Genomic DNA, 25,040 nt, shown 5'->3' with positions numbered 1-25,040 from the left:
GGGCAACTTAACAGTACTTTTTCCAGAAACATATTAAATTCCAAGTACGGAAGGATGGCTTCTTACACATCATAAATAATTAGTGAGAATTAGAGGAAAAACATAAGTTGATTTTTACAACTATCTAGTGTTATAACTGGAAATACACTCAGAGAAGGTAGCCAAAGTCGGACTCTGTGCCACACCACTTGATTCACGAACTTCCATGAACATCTAATACGCCTGTGCTCTGTGCTAGGAACTGTTCTGAGGGCCTCGATTATGATAAGGAAAAGGCAGCCCACCTCTGTCCTCATGGAACTTTCGGTGTAGTAGATACTCCGAGTCACATAACAAGACCAAGGAATGTAAAACTGCCATTTTCATTCTAAATGAAAAGCACAGAAAGCTAGGAGAAGGTCATAGGATGATCTAACTACTTATTTAATTATATACATAATATTTCATATATAATTTATTTAATATATTTAGTATGTATGCATGTGTGCGTGCATGTACATATATGCTCCTCCACCTTGCATTTATGGTCGGTAGCTTTTATTAAACATTCTGTGATTTGAAGCCTATCTTCTTCCTCTGCCATAAGTTTCATTCCCACATGCCCTCTACTGATATTAATAATTCTGGGAACACAAGCAATTTCTCTTCTGAGTTTGGTGTCCTTCAACTGGCAAAAAATAGTTCTGAACCTACTAGAATCCCCTTGCATTTTTGTTTCAACCTTTCTTGTATGCTGTCGGGGAAAGAGCTTTGGGCGTGAAGACAGGTGTCCTGCAGTCAAATCCTGCCCCTGCCGCTTACTAGCAGAGCACCCTCTGGCTGCAGCCACTCAGACCCTCTATTTCCCCCCATCTGTGAAATGGGGGTCATAAGGTCTATCTCTCCGATGAATCGTGGCAAATAATTGGGAGACATTATCAGCAACTTTTTTTTGTTTTGTTTTCCCCAAACAAAAGGAAAAAAACCAGTGGAGTTGCATTATATTCGAGGATTAGATTCTAAAGGTAGTGCACAAGGGAGAGAGACTGCTTGGAGTCAGACTTGCCCTTGAGAATCCTTGGAATTCTCTCAGGAAGCTACCCCAGTCAGCTCTCCCTTGAGAGGAGAAACAGGTTGCTGTTCCTTCTGCTGGGCATCAGATCAAGTGGTTGGCTGGCTTCTAGTGGCCATGGTGGGGAAAAGACTTCTCTATAAACACTAGAATCATGCTCAGTGATGCAAGATGCTCATATCAGAGAGGAAGCCATCTCCGCAGAAATGCGTGTCCCGCGGGCCTCACACTCCGACAGGTGCCCATGGAGTGCAGTCAGTGGGGAGGAGAGTCACCTTTTGGAATGAAACCCTTTCCCTCTTTTCTCTCTGAAATGCATCCTGTTAAACCCAGGACACTTCAAAGTGTCTAGGACCCTCCAGTTGCCAAATAACTAGTTGGACTACCAGCTCCTTAAGATACCTCCGTCCGGCTCTGAGGACCAGCTCTGAGGACCCCTGGGCATTTGACAACTGCAACATTTCTCTCATTCCACTGTTGCTGTGATGACTGTGCCCAGCTCTTCTTGACTTTCTGTGTAATTTTCACTTTGGAGAATCTCTTTCTGCTAAATGCTTCTTTCAGATACTCTGAGTGATGAGACCTAGTGCTTAAGAGAATGAGGAAGAAAGAAAGCGAAAGAAAATCGAGCTCTTTGTCCCTTGTCAGGGACTCACAAACCTGCCTGGTGCCTTGAGCCCTGCCGTACGGCCTCCACCCCGTGGTGATGCTTGCCCCGACAACTCGGCTTTGCTTCCCGTCTCTGCACTGGGTGTCTGAACCTCGAGTCTCTCTCACACGTGGGCACGCTATGTCCTTCCCTGTTACAACGTCTGTGAGGTTGACTTGTGGCCAATGCAATGCAGTTGATGGGCCTTGGTCCAGGGTGCGCGGTGCATCACCCACCTTTAGTCATTGGTAGATTCCATAAATTAATGGTAATAATCACTACATTTCATTGAGCCCGTCCTGCATGCCCGATACTCTGCTAGGTGCCCTGCATACATTTCCCTGTTCAGGACCCACAGGGAGCTAGGAACTGGATATTATTTTTATGATTGCATTTTTCCTGGCTAAAGGAAGGTTTCTAACTTTCCCCATGGACATCAAACTAGTAGGAGATGAAGATAATTCTAAATACCCTGTTTTCAGCCAAAAGGCTAATCAGCCCGACTGCAGATGGACCCTTGGTGGATGCACCCCACCAGCAGCATCTACAAAGTCAAAGCACCATCTGCTTCACAGTCACCAGGTGCTAGTTAATAAACATATTCCCAGTTCATGGGCTAAAAATCATCATCTCAGAGTAGGAAAAGAGAGTCTGCCTTGATGGTAAGCCTCCCGGGAGATGCTTACAAGTAGGGCCCATTGGTCTGGACTCTGCATTCAGACCCTCCTCATGTATGCAGCAGAAACTAACAGTGGCCAGGCACACATCGTGCACTGAACTAGGGCTTCCCCTACCTGTTATATAAAGTGCCGAGTTGAATCTAAGATGTGATCAGAGTTTTCTTTATTAGTTGCAATGTAATTATTCTTCTTAAATGTATACTGTGAGGCTTTCCCTGTCTGGGTGTCTTCCTAGACTTTGAGTGAATGATTTTTTAGAGTTGGATCAATATAACAAAATAAAAAAAATTGCTGTTCAGCCAATCCTGCATATGAGAAAGCATGTTAGTTCCTTTTCTCTCCAAACTTGAATTAAATTTAAAATATTAAGAAAAATATATTTTAAATGCAAACCACAATACCCTATATGTTTGCTGTGGCCATTCCAGTAATAAAGGTCTGAGCCACCTTAATAGGGGGTTTTCTTTCCTCTGTCCATTCCTGGAAAGCCAACAGTTTGCTGTCTGGCTTTTCATATTTTTCCCTCTGCTTACTCAAGCATATCTGTGTCTGTACGGACTTACCGTTAACATGGAATCACACCGTACAGGTGAATCCGTATCTTTTCTTTTCCACGCCACTACATACCGCTTGCATCTCTCCTGTAGGGCCTGTCCTCTCCCCTTGGCCCCGCTCCGGCAGCACACCTGCTTGCTGGAATCAGTGGTGTGCACTCAAATTCTGCCTCTCTGGCCAAGGGGTGGGCATTTAATATCAGATGGGGCAGTGAGTCTCTTCCCTCAGAGGATTCTGGGGTGTCCTCTGGGCGGATGGATCTGCTGTGTGTAAAGTTGGGAGTGTTCATTGTCATTGTCCATCATGTAGGCTTCAGAGGAAGCTAGATTGCAGTGAGCAAAAGAATAACACAGATGTGCCACGGAGAGGGAGAGAAAGATAGGAATAGAGAGATGGAGAGGAAGAGGATAGAGAGAGAGGGAGGAGGAAGGGGGAGAGAGAGTTGGCGGGGGGTGGGGGCAGAGAGAGGCAGGCGATGTTTTGGGTTATCTACAAGGCTTCATTCCATTCCCAAAGCTCAGTTCTGCCCTTGGACTCTGTGAAGGTCCTTCCAATAAATCCCCTTTGTGTTTCATTGGCTTTCCATTCTTAGTAACTACAGATGGACTAAACATTTCAAGCCCCTCAAAATTTTAGAAAGAATTTTACTTTCCCTATCATACTTGTATCAGAGAGTAAATGATATATTTCCTCTATGAGAAATAAGGGCAATGATATGTTACTTTTTCAGTAAACTTGTTTTTTCATCCCTGCTTATTGGCTCTCTGCTAAATCCTGGGCTCCTGAGGAGTTGATCATGCATGGAAAACACAACAAATAAATCAACAACTTCGGAAAATTGTGAAAAATATAATGAATGGCACGAGCACAGGGTATTTTTTTTTTTTAAGATTTTATTTATTTATTTTAGAGACAGAGCACAAGAGGGGGGAGCGGGAGCAGCAGACTCCCTGCTGAGCAGGGAGCCCGATGCGGGACTCGATCCTGGGACTCCAGGATCATGACCTGAGCCGAAGGCAGTTGCTTAACCAACTGAGCCACCCAGGCGCCCCGAGCACAGGGTATTATGGGAAGGCTGAAGAGAGGCATTAGAGTCTGTCTGTGACTATAACCCAGAAGCCTGCCTGCTTGCTGCCACCTTAGACTTGGACCTTGTTGTCCAGTGTGGTGATTGGAGGGGACTGCAGAGATGAAGTGTCTCAAACAATGTTTAAATCGTAAAATCAATTAGAAATGATTTTTAAATCACCCATCTACTTTCCCCCAGAATACCTTCTTCATACAAAGCAAGTCAGTAGTCTGGCTGTTTCCAGAGGGAGTCCTGAGGATTTACTCAACACTGCTCTGAAACTTTCAGGATTCACTCATAAAGGTTATTCACAGAGCCTTTTTATCCTCAAGATACTTATTCTCCCTGGAAGAATCATGTTTGCTTGGGCTGATAACTATCACTGTAGAGAGCAAAGGGTAATTAAGTGTCCCAGTGGACCTTAGTCTGGTGATGATGTGAGTCTCTCTCATTGCTCTTTCTCTCGATTTTCCACCTCTGGCCTGACTGACCTGGGACGCTGTGTGCTACATGATGCACAGTCTTCTTGCATTCAACCATGGGGTTATTTTTCAGGTAAGGTCCTTCGAGGTGGATACCCTGTGTCTGCCTTTGCCTTCTTGGAGACATTTTCTTCAGAAACAAAATCGCTCATGATCCTTACTATCTTGGGCTTGCTTGGAACTTGGTTTCTTTAAGGGATGGTTAGACCATTAGTCATGGAATTTACTGACCTTGGGAGTAGTCTTTCCTATGCAAGACCAGTTCAGATTCTAATGTACTTTACCAATTTACTTCAAGTTGAGCCCAACTGCAGAGAAATGGAATCATTAGAGGTCTAGGAACAAAATTTCTGGGCATCAAGTACAATCGGGAAATCTCAGAACAGGGAAACATTCAGAACACAACTAGGTTTTCTAATAGTACATTTTCAACTGAAAAAAAGGAAAAGGAAGGAACAGATCTGTGCTGCAGACTTGGACTAGATTCTGCTTCTTTTGTCCTGGGGATGCTGGGGCTGGAGGTGAAGGTGAGGAGCAGGTGATGCTTCCTTTCCCCAAATGTTAGGACAACATTTCCCATAGGTAGGGGATTGGATTTGTTAATGTCTTTTGGCAGGAGATGCATGGCCGGATGTAGTATGATTGCTGGGATGTTGTTCTAATGAGGATTTGGGATGGTGAGGAACAGGAGTGGGCTATTAAAATGAGCTCAAGTGAAATGGGTTTTATCGCAAGGACACAGGCAGTTCTCAAGGAACCCAACCTTAGATGAAAGTGTTGCTGGGCTTCTTGTGAGTAGGAATCAGGCCTGGAGATTCACTGTTGGCTGCCCCTCACCCCCCCTTCATCGTGTCCAGAAGTGCACAGTCTCCAGAACTGGCTTCTGTCTGTAAGTGTGGTCAGTTCTTCTGTTCCTTCCAACATGCTCCTCTGTGTCAGCCTGCATGTGGCCCTTCCATGGCTAGTTCAGGAGACTGGTGACCTCTCCTCTGCAGGACCCAGTGCTTACTGGAGGCCATCTCAGTGTCTCATTCAGATCCCAAAGAGAGAAAATCTGGCAGCCCCAGCTCATCTGCTAGTCAGGATGTACAAGTCATGGGCTTCTGGTATCAAATGGCTTGACAGCCCTAGAACGCACAGGCTGCCCCTGTTCAATCAGCTGTGGTGGGAAGGGAGACAGGACCCTATGATTCACAGCGTCAGATCACTTCTCTTAGTAAGAGTCAACAGGAAATGCAGCGTTCCTCCTTGTCACAACATCCTGAATAGGGGAACATCTTTTATAGAAAACCAAAATTTTCATCTCTGGTTATCTAGGAGACTTAGAATTTGAATTTTACTGAGAGAGATTCCTTTATACTAGCTTATACTATTAGGTAAATGAATGTTCCATTCTATCTGGAAGCATCCAGTCATTCCATAATGATTATGGGGTCCTTAATATGATCAGTCCGCTAGATTTGGGGGCTGTGAAATAAATACTTTTGGTGAGGAAAAGAGGGAGGGCAAAAGATTTCTTTAAATCTGAGTTCTTGCAGGAAGGAAGATGCCCAGAGAAGGAAAAGATGCAGAGAGTATATTGGGGTTGGTGGGGAAGATAGCTTATGGGGTACTTAACAATTCTGTCACCAACAGAGCTTTTCTTCTCAAACCCTTTCCAGCCTGCAGTTGAACAAACCAGGTCTCAGTTACTAAGCAGCTGTCCTGGAAAAGGAAGGCAGGGTGCTTACCCCTACAGGAGAGAAAGAGGAACCAAATTAGATCCAGGCTCCGCTCTCAAAAGACAGCATCAGGTGAGAGGAAATTGCAGCTGTTATCCAGACCGACTGTGGTAAGAGCCTGAAAAGAGTTACTCAGGGTAGGAAGGGTTTATGTGAAAAGCCGTGCTAGGCTTAGGGTGGGACATCAGTGCTTGGGGAAATGGTGGCCATCTTCGGCTGTAGCTTAGATTGCTGATAGTCAGCAATAGGACAAAGAGCACTTGCCAGTCAGAACAGAGCACTGTTCTGGAGCAGCATCTGGGAGGGCCTCTGGCTCCAGGCATGGACTCATCTAGTTGCAAGATTATGGGGGAATGGGGGCCAGAGAAATACCAAGCAGTAGAAGTATTTGCAGTTTTAACAACTGGAGGTGCAGTGTGGTGCTTATGGTTCAACACTCAGCCCTTATGAAGGACCCTTCAAGACTGAAGGTACAGGTCTGGCTTCTGTTGTGGAGGGGCTTGAATCCATGTTCATGAGGATGCCCTTCACTCAGGAAGGAACAGGGGAGCCATCTCTCTGGGGGACATTGTTCAACAAACATCCCTTCGATTCATAATTAGTCAGGAATGGCTGCTGGGGATGCTGTTTTGCTAGAAGATTCGGTACCTGCCCTTTGTCAGCTGGAAGTCTAAAAGGCATTTGGGAAGAGAGTGACAGGACCCCAAAGCATGATAGAACTGGAGGGCTGAAAGGACCTTGCATAGGGGAGTCCTGCCCTCACAGATAGGGTAAGTGACTTGGCCAAGTTCACGCAGCCAGACAGAGACAGGCCCTTCCCTCCCAGTGGTGGCTGTGAAAGGAGAAGATAAATCTTGCCAATCAGAGGCCAAGATGACAGTGGGGTGGCCCAGAGGGGAGGGTGGCACATCAAGAGGGTGCTGTATTCTCAAGAGTGAAGTTGGCTTTTTTTTTTTTTTTTTTTAGGGGTACGGTTTCGGAGGACTTATTCTTGCCCTGTTAACTCTCTCTCACTCTTCCTCTGGCCTGGCTTGGGGTGGGTTCGCGGTGTGGGTGGGTTCGCCCCTGCAGCGTCTGAGGCTCGTCTTCCCCGAGCGGAAGGCATCGGGCACCTCGTCCCAGCGGCCCCCGCCGGCTTTGGTCCGCCCCGAGGCTCCCCAGAGCTCGCCAGGCGCCAGGGCGCCTTGGGGCCGGCTCTGGGCCAGCCGCGGTCGGGACGCCGGCGGGTCCCCAGGTCCCGGGCAGCGCGCAGCCGGCTCACGGCCCCCGCGGGCAGCCCCGCGCTCGGCTCGGAGAGCGCTCGGCTCGGAGAGCGCTCGGCGGCGGAGTCCGGGGCTGGGGAGGGGCGAGGAGAGCCGCAGCCCCCTCTGCCCGCCCAGACCGAGGAGGGGCGAGCAGGCGCGGAGCTGGGCGAGCGCGGGGCTGTGCGCGCGTCTCTCTGGGCACACACTCTCCGCGCCGCGCGCTCCCCGGGCTGGGTGGCTCCGGATCTCGGCAGACAGCAGCGGTGTGAGCCGCGCTTGCTCCGGGGTGTGTTCAACGCCGGGCGGGAGCCGCTCGCTGGGGTCACTCGACTCCTTCTCCCCCTCTCCCGGGAGCCAGCGGCGTGAGCTGGAGGCCGACCCGGCCGGACGCCGCGCTCCTATAAATAGCGCGCGTGTGCCCGCCTGGCGCCCTCCCGGCTGCGCGAGGACAAAGTTGTGCGCAGGGACTCGGGGCGCGCGGCAGCGGCTGGAGAGGACCCCGCCGCCGAGCCGCCCTGCGCCCTGGAACTGATCCCGCGGACCGGTGCTTTCCGTGCCCGGGACCCGGCTGGCTGCTGCCTACCTGCCGACGTCCGAGAGGCGCCGAGGTGTGGGGAATTTCGGACGAGGCGAAAGTGGGAGTCGCCGGAGTCCTGGCCATGAACACAGCCTCGCGTTCTTCTCAGTCCGGGAAACACCTTCGGCCTCGGTAAATCGTCCCTGCCGCAAGCCGGACGCGTACAGGACCGACAGCCGCACCACTCGGCACCCACCTACCCCCGAGGCTTTTCTTTGAGTCTCCTTTGTTTTTCCTGCTCCGTCGTCCACCTGGGGGTGCTTGGGTTTGGGGTGAGAATTTATTACCGTTTTCCTCTTTGAGTTGTGAATGTGAGGGTGTGGTGACTTTTAGATGTCCAGGAACAAGGGTGGGTGCAGGGGCCCCAGGCAGGGCTGATTCTTGGGCGGAGGAGGGTGGGGTAGGGGGTTCTGCATGAGCTCCTTAAAGGACAAAGGTAACAGAGCCCTCGAGAGAGCGCGAGCGGAGACTTTGAGTTCAAACCACAGAATTGGGGGAAGTGTGCGCGCCGCCGCCGCCGCCGCCGCCGCCGCCGCCGCCGCCGCCGCCGTTCCTGCAGCGCTGTCGATCTAGCCACTGGCATCTTCCCGAGCGCCGGGGTCCCGGGGTTGGAGGCGAAGCGGGCGAGCGGGAGCGTCAGCCGGCTGCGGCTGCCCACGCGCCTCACCATGGGCTCCGGGAGCCGGGCGCTGTCCGTGGTGCCGGCCGTGCTGCTGGCCCTCACCCTGCCGGCGCTGCCCGTCTGGGCACAGAACGACACGGAGCCCATTGTGCTGGAGGGCAAGTGTCTGGTGGTGTGCGACTCGAACCCGGCCACGGACTCCAAGGGTTCCTCTTCCTCCCCTCTGGGGATCTCGGTCCGGGCGGCCAACTCCAAGGTCGCCTTCTCGGCGGTGCGGAGCACCAACCATGAGCCGTCGGAGATGAGCAACAAGACGCGCATCATTTACTTCGATCAGGTCAGACCCTGAGGGATGCAGGGCACCGGGTGTGTGTATGGGTGGTGATGGTGGGGTGGGGGGTCGATCTTCTGGCAGCCCAGAGACCCAGGCTGCCTGCTCAGGCTAAGTTGGTCTGACTGGGATGTGGAGGATCATTTCGGCACTCGCCTTCCCAAATAGGTCTGGGTCTGGAACTTCTGTCTCTCCCACCACCGCCCCTGCCCGCACTCCCTCCTGGCCTCCGGAGAGAAAGGAGGGGAAGAGGCTGGGAGCGCAGAGCCCAGCCACAAGAGCTTGGGGCGAGTTTCACAGCAACAGGTCCATAGGAGCTGGCGGGAGGCTGGTCCCTGGACCTCGAAATCTCTTGGCCAGAGCTTGGCACCCCCGGCTCAGACTCCTCTGCAGGTGCCGCCCAGGCTGTTCCAGCGCGGTCCCCTCGCGGTCTCCGGATAAATGATTTGTCCCCCCCCCCCCCGCCAGGTGGAGAAGCTTCTCCCCAAGGAGAGCTTTGGGGGTCCACGTTCTCTGCAGAGCTCTCGCAGGTGGCTGCTGAGGGCGGGCAGTGATGGCGTGGGTCAGGTCTCGCCCACCTTTCTGATGCCAGGATCCCCTCACACGCTGCAGGCGCCGCTGCAGCGGAAAGCCTTTCTGTGGTACTTGGAGAAAAGTTGTGGAGGGAGAGGGAGGGCAGCTGCAGGGAGCTCCCATTGGGAAGCGCTGGGGAGCCGGTGCTCCCTTCCCCTGCTCCGGTCCTTTCAGAGAATTGCAAATTACTGGGGAAAGACAGACTTTGGGGTTGAGGGTAGGGGGTGGAGAGGAACTGATGAAATCTGTGGCTGGAGCTCTGGGGTTTGGCTGATGAGAAACCCCAGGGGTATCAGCTTAGCTTTAGCAAGCAGTCTTAAAACTGGAAACTGACTCCGGGGTTGTAAGTTCAACCCTAACAGCACCCGGAGTCTTTTAAATTCCATAGTCACTTGTGTAGTGCACAGTTGTATGCAAAGACACATGTGTGGGAACACAGGTTAAGTGGTACTGCAGTGTGTGCCAGGGAAGGAAAGAGGTGACATTTCCATTCCTTACTTAATTGTTCCTAAGTAATGCACTCTCCAGCTGGCCAGGCAGAGAATGCTTCTCTGGGGCTTACTGTCAGATAGCTATAATTTTTAAAGAATGAAGCAGCCCCTTTGGGGTTTTGGTGCAGTATTTTCCATCCTGATGGAAATAAAGTCTAGCACCACCCCTGGTTTATATTTCAATGCATTAATTAAATGTTGGACGTTGTGGACATGGCACTGTACAATGCCTTCTTTTCCATGACCTTTCTGTCAATTAGAAGAGGAGAGGATTTATTCTTCTGTTTGGGGAACTATGCATCTCAGAGAACACAAGACACATTTAATTATAAATCTGTATGTGCTGGGATGCTCCAATTACAATATAGAGTCAACATCCAGCCTTGTGTGTAGTCAACACTAATCAGACATTTCCATTATTGCTAATGAATTATGCTACTTGTATCTGAGTCAGGAAGTCCCTGCTACGTACCTCAAATTATTTTAAATGTGCTTGAGAAAAATCTTTGTAACAGCTCTGCTGGGGATTATTGCATAGCTGGTGATTCGTTGCTGAAAGATCATTGATCATCAAGTCAGAGAAAGAATCTGAGGATTATTTGGAAGAAGGTGAACTCTCAGAATAAAATTATACACATATATGTATTTTAAGTCGAGGGTTGAACCTGGTACATCAACTTGACCCGCTACTCTATTCTGGTGCATTGCTCAGAGATGATAGTATGTTTTTAGGGAATTATGCAAAAGGCCTAATATTGGCACGAATGTAGCATTTACAAGAGATAGTGGCAGATTGCCACTGATACAGTGGAAATGTATCCTTATAGGGACATCCGATTTTTTTGAATGCCAGTTATATATTCATTTCTTGGAGAGAAATGGAATAAACCCCAGTCATTTTACAACTTCCCACCCCCAAACATTCTCACTCTCCTTCTCATAGGAAGGGACTGACTTATGTGACATTTGCAAATTTGGATTAAGAGGTCACTTATTGAAATTCAGAGTTAATTTAATAAGCAATAGAAACAGGCTGCACATCTTGGAATACAAAATGCATTGCTGCTTTCTTAGGAAATAGTGCCTTATTTTACTTTTCATTTTTGACCCTTGAAGTTTAAATAAAGCAGGTGATCGAGAAGAGGATAACGGATAACACTGGCAGGAACACAAGAAGGCCACCAATTTCACAGTCTGTCCTTATTCATGCTCTACTTTTGGCAGCCTGCAAAGGCTGAGTCATTGCCAAAATATTATAATTAAGGCCTGGATGGCACAGGACTGAAAAAATGGCCATGGATCTTAGGAGAGGTTTGGCGGAGGCTCAGGGGAGGGCCAGGCATTCAGATTAGTCTGTGCACTATTCAGTCATGGATTATGTCACAGGGTGGAGGGGGTGCCCAGGCCTCTATGTGATATGTCCAGGAATGACTGCAGAGAGCCCATGGATGCCGATTGGCTGTCTTGGAAACGTCATCTCTGGACATTGCAAAGGCTTGTAGAGGATGGGAATATAAATACAGGGCAGATGCCTTTTATCTGACTCTCAAGGTAAAGCTAATATTTATAAGTCCTCCGTGTTACCTAGTTGTTTCCAGAGCCATCAGGCCTTGCTGGAAATTGAGGCCTGAATACAAAGCAGTTACTTTATTTTTTTCCTCTACCATTTAAAAGACAGAAAAACCTTCCATTACACAAATCTATTTCCCAAGTCACCAAAGAGGAAAAGAGTAGAACTCAATGTTTTATTCTCTATGGTTTCTTAAACTCCTTATGAAAGAAATAAAGAAAGCTAGAAAGAGAGAGAGAGAGAGAGAAAGAGACAGAGAAAAAGAGAGAGAAAGAGACAGAGAGAGAGAGATAGAGAAAGAGAGAGGGAAGGAGGGAGGGGAAGATGGAAGGAAGGAAGGAAACTTACAGAAGAGATTATTGTTAATAATTTACTGTTACTTATTATTTTTATTTGTAGATCCTAGTAAACGTGGGTAATTTTTTCACCTTGGAGTCTGTCTTTGTAGCACCAAGAAAAGGAATTTACAGTTTCAGCTTTCATGTAATTAAAGTCTACCAGAGCCAAACAATCCAGGTATGTGTTTTGAACTGCTCCCTCTCTACCCCCAAACGGCAGTGTTTATTGGCAGTGGGTTATGTATTTAAGTGTTTATCCAAAGATGTGTTTTCATTATAAAAATAAACAACCATCTTTATAGTTTATTTTTAAAACACTTTATTTCCAGTTTTCTTCTTTATTACATCCATTAAGGCTATGACAAGAAACATAGAAAAATAAAGAGTAGAATGTATTACCTTAATAACAACCAACCATTTAGAAAACATGGCTTAGTTAAAAACTCAGTGGCACAAATCTCTTTATAAGATCTTGATTTCATTAAATGTGCAAAAATGATTTGAACTTGTAAGGAAGAAACTTGTAAGACTAGCCGAACTTTACAAGTACATATTAAATAAAACAAATTTGCCATCATTGTTAGAAATTTTGAGCTACACAGTTAACCATTAGAAAAAATACACTTTTTACGAAAGGGTGTTCCTCTGCGTATGCTTTAAATAGTTTATCCTCAGTTACTCTGAGAACTAGTGAATTCTTAGAAATTTCAGTTCCACAGTTAGCAACATATTTTGTGTTGTCGTATCTCAGGTAATAGGCTTGACCTTACACTCAAAGACGAGTTCCTAGAATATTCAAATATGCTAACACCCAATAATACCAATGCATGTCTATGGAATTCTAGCATTCTCTTTATCTTATGCTCAGTGTGTGTGTTGTATACTACGGCCACATGAAAAGTGGATTACACACTCTCCTACCACTTTCACAGCTCCTAGCGAATGGGTAAATTGATCATCCTCAGATTTAATTTAGGCAGTACTTTTTTTTAACATAAAAGGAATGACTATCTAGTAAAGAAATTTACTAGCGTGGAAAAGCTTTTCTCAAGCCCTGATATTTGGAAATTTATGTAATGTTTAACACAGTATAATCAAAACTGTAGTCGGGAGAAAATTTTGAGTTTATTATTTGTTAATAATTTTGAATTTATTAATTATGGATTCCTTGCTAATTATCCATCATTAAAATCTTCACTATGGTGGTGATTATTATTTTTAATACACATTTAATAATGTACATTTATTATTTTTAATACACATTATCAGGGAAAAAAGAAAAAACAGAACACCCCCCCCCAACACACACACATACACATTCCATAATTTCAAATGATCTTCAGCACTATGCCTGTTGCAGGTTTAGTAACCTGAAAAATGTGTTGGTAGAATCTTGCTGTATCTGGGTTTATCAGAGAAAAGGGCACTGGACTTCTTTTTCTAATATACTGGGAAGCCTCAGGCTTGCTTCATTACCAAAAGATTGCTATTGAATGTGAGAAGTAAATAAAACAGCAAGCTTAATTTATGTGTTGAAGGGAGGCCAGTTTTCCCAAGGCTGGGTTGCTGTCCACGGATGGTATTCTTTTGTAAGCATTTCAGGAAATTTCTATGGGAGAAATTGAAAAAAAAAAAAGAAAATCAGCTCAGTAGACCTACTAAGTGCAGCCACTGCAGCTGGCAGTGGACCTACTAAGTGCAGCCATCGCTGGGGATGAATTTGCTGAACATCAGATGTTTTACTGGGTCTGTCATCTCAGACATTATTCATTAGCCCTGGTAGATGTTTTCAGTGATTTTTTTTTTTCCCTCGTAGGTTAACCTGATGTTAAACGGGAAGCCAGTAATATCTGCCTTTGCTGGGGACAAAGACGTTACTCGCGAAGCTGCTACTAACGGTGTGCTTCTCTACCTGGATAAGGAGGATAAAGTTTACCTGAAACTGGAGAAAGGTAACTTGGTTGGAGGCTGGCAGTACTCCACGTTCTCTGGCTTTCTGGTGTTTCCCTTATAGGATTTGATTTCTCCATGATGTTGATCCAGGGGAGGGGTGGCCCACCCCTGAGTTACTGGAAGATCATTTTCTCATCCTCGGATTGATGTCTTTTATCGGTTTCTCATGGGTGAATATGGATTCTCTTTAAGGATTCTAGGCCTGTCCGAACCAATACACAGTCTCACAGGTTATTTTGTGTGTGTGTGCGTCTCCGTATACTCGGATGGGGACTCTCAGCAGACATAATATGTACCTGTGCTCAAGTGTGACAGTCAAAAGCTGTCTGCGAGGTTTATTCTGAATTTAATTTCCTGGAATCACTGAATTCGTTGCAGGTGTGGAATTTTATTTCTTTGTTTTTTAAGAAAAGACTGGCAACCAGGTCTAAGAATTAGAAAACTCTCAAGTTCTGACTTCAATCAACGGTTAGTACGATACTGCCAAAGAACTGTGTGCTGTGTTGATATATTGATTACACTCATTTTTATTCCTTTGGAATCAGTTTGTTTTGTTCTCTTACAGTAACTGGGGGTTGTTTTTCAGTGACTGGCTTTGTGTCTTCTCTACAAATAGGGTAACGAATGGCTTCCCCGCAAAGTTACCCTATGATATCACCAACATGACTTCCCTTAACAAAAAAGAATGCTTCATAGTTGTATTTTAATTATATATGTGAAAGAGTCATATTTTCCAAATTATATTTTCTAATAGGAAGAATAGATCATAAATCTGACAAGGAAAAAGTTGCTTACGCGAGTTCTAAGTGCTCAGCCCCCAAACCTCCACCAAACCGCCCTCCTCCATGGGAAATCCTATACTTTCTTGCTCAGCTTGAATTAACATGATGGATAATAACCACTTTATTAAAAACCTAAGGGATTTTTTTCCCTTAGACATGACCACTTTATTAACTGGAGATGGGATGCCTTTGTTTTTAATTATACCGATTTTTCAAGCCTTCTGTTGTGTTTGAAAGTATCATCTGGTTTTGCCTTAATTCCTTAAATTGTATATATTTATCTGTTTAGCTAATATTAAATCCAAATATCCCATATCTAAACTTAGTGCAATATCTTATTTTGTCTTTTGTACAAGTCATATGAATTCATAAAATTATTTATGTCTCTGTCATAGAATAAAGGTTAATATATGTTAGCTGAATTGTTTTGTCCTTTCGGTTCGGGAAATATTATTCTCCATGGTTTATTTCCCCCTTTTCACCAAACCTTCTTTCCTTCCCCCTTCTCGTTTCCATTTCCCGGAGTTTAAGAAAAGCTTTTGGAATCTGGGGAGAACCTTCTCTGAATTGGCGTGGGAAGGCTTCCCTGTGTTTAATCTGTTCCAATCCAGGAGTTGTCAGCCTGCCAAAAGAGAATCGATGGACTCTGTAAACTTTTCTTTCAGAAGGGACTTACTCTTAGGTAGTTAAGTTGAAAAAATTGGCTAAAATCTCCCGAGGGTGCTCAGTGAATGAGTGCGTGGCCATGGTATAGAGACTGCTATTTTCAACGTGAAGACTTCGGGGAAAAGTTCCGCCCCCTTCACAACACTAAAAGACAAATAGAAGATCACAGGTTTCTTTTGAGGAGGAACTATTATTATAGATGTCTCATCTGGAGCTTTGGCTCAATTTCCTGGTCTGTTGTCAATTAAAGCAATTTTGGAGAGCCCCTTCTGTAGATGGTGGCAGCAAGGAAGGTGTTAGAGGACCCTGTAGGAGGAGACATGTAGGCAGGTCTTCTAGCATAATTGTGATTAATCACCAAGTCAAAATATTCATTCATCACAGGAACACTGTCCTCCCGCCCCAAGAAGAATTATCTGGAGATGTTAGCATCGGATCCTCAGTGTTTTGCTTGGCAAGTTATTCACTCTCCAGCTGGCTTTCAGTCAGAAACTTTCCTCCTTGGTGATTGCGTAATGTGAGAAAAACAGTATTGCACGGGGCACTTTCATCTAAACATGAGTGGCATCCTCCGCAAATATATACCTGCTCTAATTTAACCTCCCTCCGGCTCTCTGTATTCAGGGCTTGCGTCTCTACCTTGCAGCAGACTGGATTATACTTGGATAAATACATTATTAGTCATTGTTTTAGCAAAACGGCTCAGGGTATTGGAATTATTAATAGACACCTATGATGGAACAGAGAAAATGTGGGGCTTAACTAAATAGACCAGTGTAGAAGTGTCTAATGTAAATATGCTTGTGGCCATCCTTTGGGGCTTGCCCTTATTTTTCTTGATTTTTTTTCTGAACATAAAAAGAACGTTGGCAATGGGCTTGACTGTAGTCCCTAAGCTCCAGTGTATATATTTTGGAATGCAAAATCCATTCAAAACCTCCCCGAAAAATTCAATATGAAAAGGTACTGAATCTCTGGCTATCAGATATGGGAGGGCACTTGCAGGAGGGAGGAGCCCCAGTCGAGAGATGAGACTTCTCATCAACGAGGTCCAGTGAAAGCCTCAGGTTCTTACTCCAGACCGGGTCTAGGAAATAAGAGCTAGGCAGACACAGTGGCTGGAAAGGTAAGGTAGAACGGAGGGAACAAAAGGGACAGAATGATTTAGTCAGGGGAGTCTGGATTTGGAACAGACATAGGATGGAATCCTGCAACCTTCACTTACCAGCTCTGTGACCTGGGGCAGGTTTCCTCACCTCTCTGAGCTTTAGTTATTTCCTTAGTAAACAAGAAATTCTTGTGAGAATTTAATAAGGTGCGTGAAGTGCCTCGGACTCTGTAAGGAAGCCCAACGAAGGGTTGGCTGTTATTACTAATACCTGAAGCCCGAGCACAGCAAAGAAGCAGGTAGGGCAGAAGGAGGATGTTAAGACTGGCATGATGAAGGGTCAAGAACTGAGTTGGAGGGGGACTGGTTGAAGAGCTGGAAGCAAGGGTATCAGAAGTGCTTCCAAAAATGGAGCCAGATGCTCCCTGTGTGTTCTGTGACTTGAGAATAGTTTCCAGAAATTGCTCGGTCCACAAAAATGCTAATTGAACACAGTATTTGCACTGGCCCTGTCCACATTCATCGATGCCAGCATCATCCCTTCCTAGATGTTCCCTATCTCCTTTGACTGTTCCTTGATCTATTGATCAACAAATGCAAGCAATTGTCTGTAGCAAGCAGAATCCCAAGAAAAACACAACTGAAGGAAATAAAGAGCTTGTGCATAGGATCTCACTGATTCCAACTGCTTTTAGGGTGCTCTCCGTGACCCCAGATTCTGTTAGAAGGTGATTATTTAATTAAAGTTTTGTTTTAATTTTTTTTTGAATTAAGTCTGTTTTCCCCTTTCTTTTTGGTTTCTGGAGATCTATAGCCGCATGTCTTCTTTTGGCCTCTACTTTTTAGCAAACTACTGCTTTAAATTTCTTTTTTTAAGATTTTTATTTATTTATTTGACAGAGAGACAGCGAGGGAGGGAACACAAGCAGGGGGAGTGGGAGAGGGAGAAGCAGGCTTCCCGCTGAGCAGGGAGCCCAGTGTGGGGCTGGATCCCAGGACCCCGGGATCATGACCTGAGCCGAAGGCAGACGCTTAATGACTGAGCCACCCAGGCGCCCTCCCCCCTTTTTTAAGATTTTTTATTTACTGCTTTAAATCTTGAAATAAGTCTCTTCAGCCAACACTGATGAAATTATCCTTCTGATGTATCACACGTTTTGTTAAGGTGCTGAGTTCATATGAGCGTTGACATCTGCCTTTTTCAGACCACCCTAAACATCAGACACACAGTCTTTGCAAGGAGCAACCGGGATCTGAACATGCCGTTCCACCTCGCCTCCTGACTGAGCATACTGGGCTTTATCAGTCCCGCTTTACCGTTTAAACCGCCTGTCCCCAGAACAGTGGTAATGCACTGGTTATAGCAAGGTCCCCAAGTTGGTTGACCTAATGCCCATACAGAAATGATGAGCCGAGGAAGGTGACACCTTATGATAGCAGTTTCACATTCAGAGCCGAGGAGCCACAATAGAATTCTTGTGCCAAGTGGTTCCCTTTGGTAGGGAGAAGGTGGGATTTAAGAGATTTGTTTTTAAATAGGTTACTCAGTCCCCTCTACTGCAGGCCTACCTTTAATATGGGTTTCAATTGCTTTAGAATAAAAAAGATGCATTTTTTTTGCACTGCCCACCCCCCTCCCCCCCCAGCTGCAAGCTGCCTTTTCTGTGGAAGACAACTCCTTTGTGAATTTGATCCTGAAGTTCTCTTATGTCAGCTTCTCAAACGAATGTGCATAAGAACCATCTAGGAATCTTGATAAAAATGTAGATTCCAATATCATAGGTCTGGGGTGGGCCCTGAAACTGCCTTTCTAAAAAGCTCCCAGATGATGTTCATGGTCCTGTCCCGGGTACCACACGCTGAATGGCGAGACTGTCCATTGTTGTTTCTTAAAGGCTTGTTACTCAAAGTGTGGTCTGTGGATGCATCCGCATCACCTGGGGGCTTGTTAGAAAACCCAGGTGGGTCTAGACTCACCCCGGACCTACTGAGTTGGGATCTGCATTTTTCAAAAGGTCTTTTTGCCCCACCCCATGATTTTTAGGCACAGGAGCGTTTATGAAGCCCTGTCCTTAAGTAAAACCCGAGACTACCAGCATCAGACTCCCATGGGCTGGGCTTCAGTTTCACCAAGTCCCAGCTGATTCTTTTAACCTCAGTCCATCCAGGTGCAGGGCATTTCTTTGCAGTGACCCAGAACTACAAGTGCTCCTGTTAGCCTCCCTATTTATAACGCAGCGGGCTGAAGGCAATGCGTCTGAAGCTTTCGTGCGGGTGAACACGGGACTCTTATTTTGTGATGGGAAGAGGCTCCAGGGACTGCTGCCAGCTTGTGCAGAGGAAGGACTCGAGGAAGACTTCACCTAGAGCAAAGGTGTGGGAGACGCTTGCGTGAAAACGAAGGTAAGTCATCCACAGAAAGTGGCTTTCTCATGAAGAGAGAAAACCCTTAGTGATATTCCTCATTTTGTCAGCGTTTGTTCTGAAATAAAGATGTAGTTATGTTGCATTTTTTCTTTGTAATTGAAGTGATCCTTCTCCAGGGATTGCAGTGCCTTTAAGCACACATGGTGTTTGGCTTCAGAAGACACTGCTCCATCGAGTAAAGGGTGTGTGTGTGTGTGTGTGTGTGTGTGTGTGTGTGTGTGTGTGTGTGTGGTGTGTGGTGTGTGTGTGGTGTGTGTGTGTGTGTGAGAGAGAGAGAGAGAGAGAGAAGAGAGAGTGTGCTCAGAAGGATCAACAACAACGCAGTTTCTAGCAGGTCATTCAGTACATTTAAAATTCATCCAAGGGCAGAAGTCTTTCTTAACAATTTTTAGGACCAATTGGTGATATTTACAATGAGAAACACATTGTACTGAGCTAAGGAAGTCTTTATTTCCCCTGGGTTACCTTGAGAACATAAATTTTGACCTTCTGACTTTCCAGGAAACCCTAGAGGACTTCGGTCTGGCTGTTTCCGGGGAAGGTGAGGGGCTCAGAAAGATCTGCTCTGTGCTCGCAATTTAGGGGTGCAGAGGCTGCTGTTTGTTATTTATTTATTTATGTCATCGGTCATGTTTCAGCCTTACTGCCAAGGTACAATCAATAAGAGGAAGAAAATGTAGGGACATTAATGCAGGTCAAGTGGCTATTTTCACATTTTTTTTTCCCTCCTTTGGCATAGGATGACGTGGCTTAAAAGGACCTTTCCACCCAGTGGTTTTCCTTCAGGGGGTTCCAGAGAGAAGGGACATGGAGCAGCAGGAGCAGGCCCGGGCCCGTTTGAGGGTGGGAATATGGTGCTCTGAGCATTCAATGCAGCTGAAGATCATTAAGCTGGAAACAAGTCTGGTGGGTCTAGAGATGGCTGTGCAGTGACCAGGGACAAGACCCTAGCATGTGGTTAGGGTGGCACCATATAGGAATGAGGGCTGCTACATTGGATAGGGAATCGGCCGAATGCTTCCACACTGCATACTTAGGTCAGAAAATGTCTCTAGGCCCCGAGTGACACAGCAAAACCCTTTATTCTACTGTCTGTAGCCCCCTGTTTTGACCGGGCAGTTATCCCGTTTGACCCAAGACGATGGCCAGTCTGCATGTTCAGCATTCCGGATGGGGTTAGGGGGCTTTGATCCTTTCCTGTGTCTACACAAAATGGATCCAGCTCCCTTTGTAAGTCGTGTGGGGCTGTTTTTCTTCCAAGTTCCTTAACTCTTTAGAAATAAATGGTCATGAGCGTTTCTTCTAAAATAGCTTGGCTTTTACTTTCAGTGTTAGCATTTTTTTTTTTTTTTTTTTTTTTAAAGATTTTATTTATTTTTTAGAGAGTGAGCGAGAGAGAAACCGCATGAGAGGGGAGAGGGTCAGAGGGAGAAGCAGGCTCCCCGCTGAGCCGGGAGCCTGATGTGGGACTCGATCCCAGGACCCTGGGATCATGACCTGAGCCGAAGGCAGATGCTTAACCATCTGAGCCACCCAGGCGCCCTCAGTGTTAGCATTTTTAACATCATGCCCGCCCCCATGTAAAAAATGGAGTAACTACTAGCGTAAGCATTCACTCAAAGAGGTAATGCACAGGGATAAAAACACATTCAACCAAAAACTAGGAAAAAAGAATGATAAAATTTCATTGATATCTGACATGAGTGACAATTCAATGAAAAGGAATAGAATTGATTCTAGTTTCTGTTCAAGTTTTGTTTTCTTTTTTTTTTTTTCCCCTTTCTCTCGGTGCTGAGGTCAGTTCTTGGCAGGTAAAAGATGCTGTCTCACCTGCAAAGATTGCAGCTTCTCTTCATTAGGGTGACATTGTGAACCGTGGGCTCAGAAAGTGTACTAGATTCTGCCCTTTCACTTCTTGGCTAGCCTGATTGGAAGGAGAAATGCTGCTGAAAGAGTCTGGTAACTTCTCTCCAGGGAGAGGAACGCCCCACATTTCAGTAATTCAAGGAAGCTGTTTCTGAGCTTGGAAGGAAGCCACATCCAGGAGAGCAGCTCAGAGCGGAGAGGCTTCAAGATTTAAGAGTAGCACCAGAAGCACCTGGGGCTGGTCTCTGGGGAGATAGGACTTTGCCCCTTTTCCCTCTCATGAGAAGATAAGACAGTATTTTATAAGTATCTGTAAAGGGAATGATGGAGCCCAAAAGCCATTTAAAGAAGTCCTATTTTGCAAGATTTTCTTTTCGTTGACTGACTTGGTAGTTAGAGATTAAAGAAAAAAAAAAAATCAAGTCCTTTATTGTCAGAGATTGGTACAAAGTCATGAGTTGAAGTTGGCAAGAATCCCACAGTTATCTATGACTTTCTGAGAGTTAGAGACCTAGTCTGTTAGAAAGGAAATAAAGCAAGAACCTTCTGTTGGAGTTTAAATGTTTCCCCCTTTTTTTTTTTCCTGACTAAACGATCACACGCTTACTGTGCACCTACTATGTGCCCCATATTCTATAAACTCAATCTGCTCTTTCGTCTTTCCTACAAGTTCCAAACCTCTGCAAATGCTTCTTCACTTTATGGGTGGAGATTCTGCACTCTAGAAAGCAGAGCGGTGTGTTAGTTTCCATAAATACTAACGATAAGTGTTTTGAAACAGCAACCTGATCTGGGTGACCTTGTCACTGCTTTCACCATAATTGTCTTTCAGAGTCAGGTCTTGCTTAAAATGAAGAATGATACCAGGGGTGCCATGTACAGTTGTGGGAGTTGTACACTGCACTATCTCAGGGGTGTGCCGCTTCTATCATAGACATCATAGAACGGTTTTTATATTTAGCAAACTGTCCTAACAAAATAAGAATATTACAGTAATCTTCTGACAGATGAGAGTATCTTTAGTGAGAAGGTCCTTTTCTGAATTTGTATGAAAGTACCTCAGAGGTTAGTGGTAGCCTGGAGAGAAGGAAGTGGCTTGCTCTCCTAAATGTTGCCCATCATACTTCTATTTCTAAAGAATGTCTTTGGTCATGAGAAGTCAGGACAGCAGGCCTACATGCCACTGCATCTGTGTTAGATGACCCAGTACCCATCCAGGCTTACCTAAGTCAGTTTGGAGCTCGGGTCTCCAGTCTGATGCAGTCCATGGGAAGTCCCTATTGACACCTAGAGCGGGAAGGTGAAGGGGACTCTCTCCAGGAGAGCCGGCCTCCTTCTTCTTATGAGCCAATAAACAACAGCTTCCTTGAAAGAGTAGCAGGTTAAATATGAATCTATAAATTTAGGTTTGCAAGGAAAACAAAAATCTTCAAAAATCTTCTACAATCAACTTTATTTCTGCTTTTAAGACCTCCCTCCAAATTTAGACTGGCTGGCAGAACATTTCTGTTTTTCTTGCTCTGCCCCATTGGCCGTGGATTTAGGCAGTAGTTTGGGGCCTTATGGACTGTGGGTGGGGGGGAGACTTACTTGGTCAGAGGGCCAGGTAGATGATGGCCCAAAGTCTTACAGTCTTCTGCCACATACTTCTTTTGAAGGAATGAGTAAAGTAGTCCCCCACCACTGGCATGTGCCCAGCCTGGGGAGCTTGCCTGGGAGTACAGGTGGTACACGACTGTGTACCCATCTCTCCAACTTCCTGACCGCGTTCTGAGGTCTGGGACTCGCCGCTGTGCTTCCTACTCTGTGTACATGTGTCTCTTCTTAACTGCTGGAGTCTGGGCTCCCAGCACAGAAGTGATGAAACGTTAATCACTGTGGAGAGCCCTCTCACAAACCGTTCCCATAGTGCCACTAAAAGCTTTCCCTTGTGATTCCAGGGGAACATAACTTCTAGAAGAATCTGGCTCCTGCTGGGTTAGAGGGAATCCGCTTCCTTACCTCCCTCAGTAAGTGTTTGGTCTTCTGTTACTTCTATCACTGATCGAACTGCGGAGTGCTCTGGGACCTGCCTCCAGCACATTCATGAGGAATTCTTCTTCCTGTGGCTTTGCAGGTTCTTGGAAAGGGGAGTGCAGTGACCTTGGACAAGTGACCAGTCCTACCAGCCTTGTCTACATAAGAGGGGTAGAATGCTCTTCAGTTGTTTTTGAATTTAGCCATAAGAACCCCCTGGGATGCTTGTTAAAAATATTGTAATGTTTTCCCCTATCCTCAAAAGTTCTGACTCAGTAAGCCTGGGGTGGTGCCCTGGAAATCTGCATTTTGGACTAACACCATAGGGGACTGTGATGCTAGTGATTTCTGTATTACCTTTTGAATAGTTAAATGCAAATACATCCTGGGGTTTTACGAACCATAAAGCGCCACACTATGTGAAGATTGTTCCTGCTACTGGGATGTGGAATGTCCGTCACATCATTGCTCATTGTCTTTTGGATGCAGCCGCTAAGTTTACACCAAGCTGATGAGTCTCAAAGTGTGAAGCTGCTTTTTAAATTCCCAACCTAAAGAGTCTGCTCTCAGTCATTTTCATGGCAGTTTAATTTTCCCTCATGTTTTCTGAATGATCAAATGAATGCACATTTGCTTTAAAAAGTTACAGACGATGCTGCATGTGTGGGGCAAGATCAGAAAGATCATTTTAGGTCTCCCTCCTGACGCCACTGGCATTCTCTGACTTACGGGGGTCCGTGGCTCTGCGGTTGGAGCCCACGGATCTGTCCTTGGTTTCAGCTTCTCCAGGTGACTCTAGTGATCAGCTGGATTTTGAAGATGCTCCGGAGTGACTTTTCAAATATTGCCGTCCTTCAGTCCCAAACAAGAGCTCAACTTTAACCCATCTTTTTACTTCAAATTCGTAAAAATATCTGCTCCAAGTTTTACGTTGGAATCATTACAAAGTTGCCACGGTACTGTCACCAGAAGCGTCTTGGTGCTGATGGAGTTGGGATGTGTAGGGCGGCAGAGTGCGGGGTGGGGCTGCAGCTCAGGGGGACCAGCCGGACTCTTGGGGGTGAGCGGGAGGAGGAGAGCGGAAGCTTGTTAGCAGATCCCCGCCTTCAGCCCTGGGGAACAGGCTGAAGGGAGGCCCTGAGAGAGCACTCAACCTCCCGGCTTCCTCTGCACTGGAAACTCCTGTGAAACATGTACAAGCCTTAAACTGCTCTGACGAGAGCCAAGATTGGCACTCCGGGCTACTGGTGCTGGTGGTGTAGACCACGTTCTACTCGCTGTGAGCTCAAGTGTTCAGGGGCTTCTCCTGGGGGGATTCTGGAGATCCCTTGTGTGCACCAGGCAAGCCTGGGCATGTGCAGAGTCCCGCTGTTCTGTAGGCGACTCGGTCCTGACCCTGCTGAGCTGGTGTGACGCTGTGTGCTCCGGGAGCCCGCGGCTATAGAATCCGGGTGCTGGGAGACCCAAACAAGCGCTGGGGACAACCAAGCCCAGCGATTCCTGTAGCATAGCCCGTCACAAAGGGAGCATCTCGTGGCAATGGATTGCAGGTGATTTGGAGAAACAACAATTCTAGACCTAATGTTACCACCCAGGGAGGTCCATGACCGTTCACGTGGCAGACGTGTGTATTCCTTTTAAAAAACAAAATTGCAGTCCTGCCGTTCAGCTCTGTAACTTTCTTGTCCTCTTAATATATCATTAATATCTTTTCGGGCACCTGGGTGGCTCAGTCATTAAGCGTCTGCCTTCGGCTCAGGTCGTGATCCCAGGGTCCTGGGATCGAGCCCCACACCGGGCTCCCTGCTCAGCGGGGAGCCTGCTTCTCCCTCTCCCACTCCCCCTGCTTGTGTTCCCTTTCTTGCTATGTATCTCTCTGTCAAATAAAATCTTTTAAAAAAAATGTATCATTAATATCTTTTTTTAGTATAACTTTGAATTTTTTTATGTTGAAGCAATAAAAGCTTATAAAAGTTGTACATATAGTGCTGAATTCTTTTTTTCCTGAGCCATTTGAGGGTGTGTCCCTCGCCTCTAAACACTTTAGTATGTATTTTTTTTTATTTTTATTTTTTTTAAAGATTTTATTTATTTATTTGAGAGAGAGAGAGCGAGTGAGAGAGAGCATGAGAGGGAGGAGGGTCAGAGGGAGAAGCAGACTCCCCGCCGAGCAGGGAGCCTGATGTGGGACTCGATCCCGGGACTCCAGAATCATGACCTGAGCCGAAGGCAGTCGCTTAACCAACTGAGCCACCCAGGCGCCCTGAAC

At 46.2% G+C, this 25,040-nt stretch overlaps 1 protein-coding gene across 1 annotated transcript; it reads left to right on the top strand.

Moving 5' to 3' along the window:
- Positions 1–8,696: 8,696 nt before the first annotated feature.
- CBLN4 (cerebellin 4 precursor) lies at positions 8,697–13,967 on the top strand. The gene is made up of 3 exons (XM_021677815.1): positions 8,697–8,987; positions 12,015–12,131; positions 13,770–13,967. Exons 1-3 carry the CDS (start codon positions 8,697–8,699, stop codon positions 13,965–13,967), a joined length of 606 nt encoding a protein of 201 aa, XP_021533490.1.
- Positions 13,968–25,040: the final 11,073 nt, after the last annotated feature.

The sequence above is a fragment of the Neomonachus schauinslandi genome, chromosome 10, assembly GCF_002201575.2.
Source record: "Neomonachus schauinslandi chromosome 10, ASM220157v2, whole genome shotgun sequence".
NCBI lineage: Eukaryota > Metazoa > Chordata > Mammalia > Carnivora > Phocidae > Neomonachus > Neomonachus schauinslandi.
The sequence above is the reverse complement of the archived record's forward strand: the minus strand, read 5'-3'. Positions and strand labels throughout refer to the sequence as shown.

Coding starts and splice junctions, on each gene's coding strand:
- CBLN4 (XM_021677815.1), top strand. CDS start 8,697: ATGGGCTCCGGGAGCCGGGCGCTGTCCGTGGTGCCGGCCGTGCTGCTG. Junction 8,988..12,014: donor GCATCATTTACTTCGATCAG/GTCAGACCCTGA, acceptor TTTTATTTGTAG/ATCCTAGTAAACGTGGGTAA. Junction 12,132..13,769: donor ACCAGAGCCAAACAATCCAG/GTATGTGTTTTG, acceptor TTTCCCTCGTAG/GTTAACCTGATGTTAAACGG.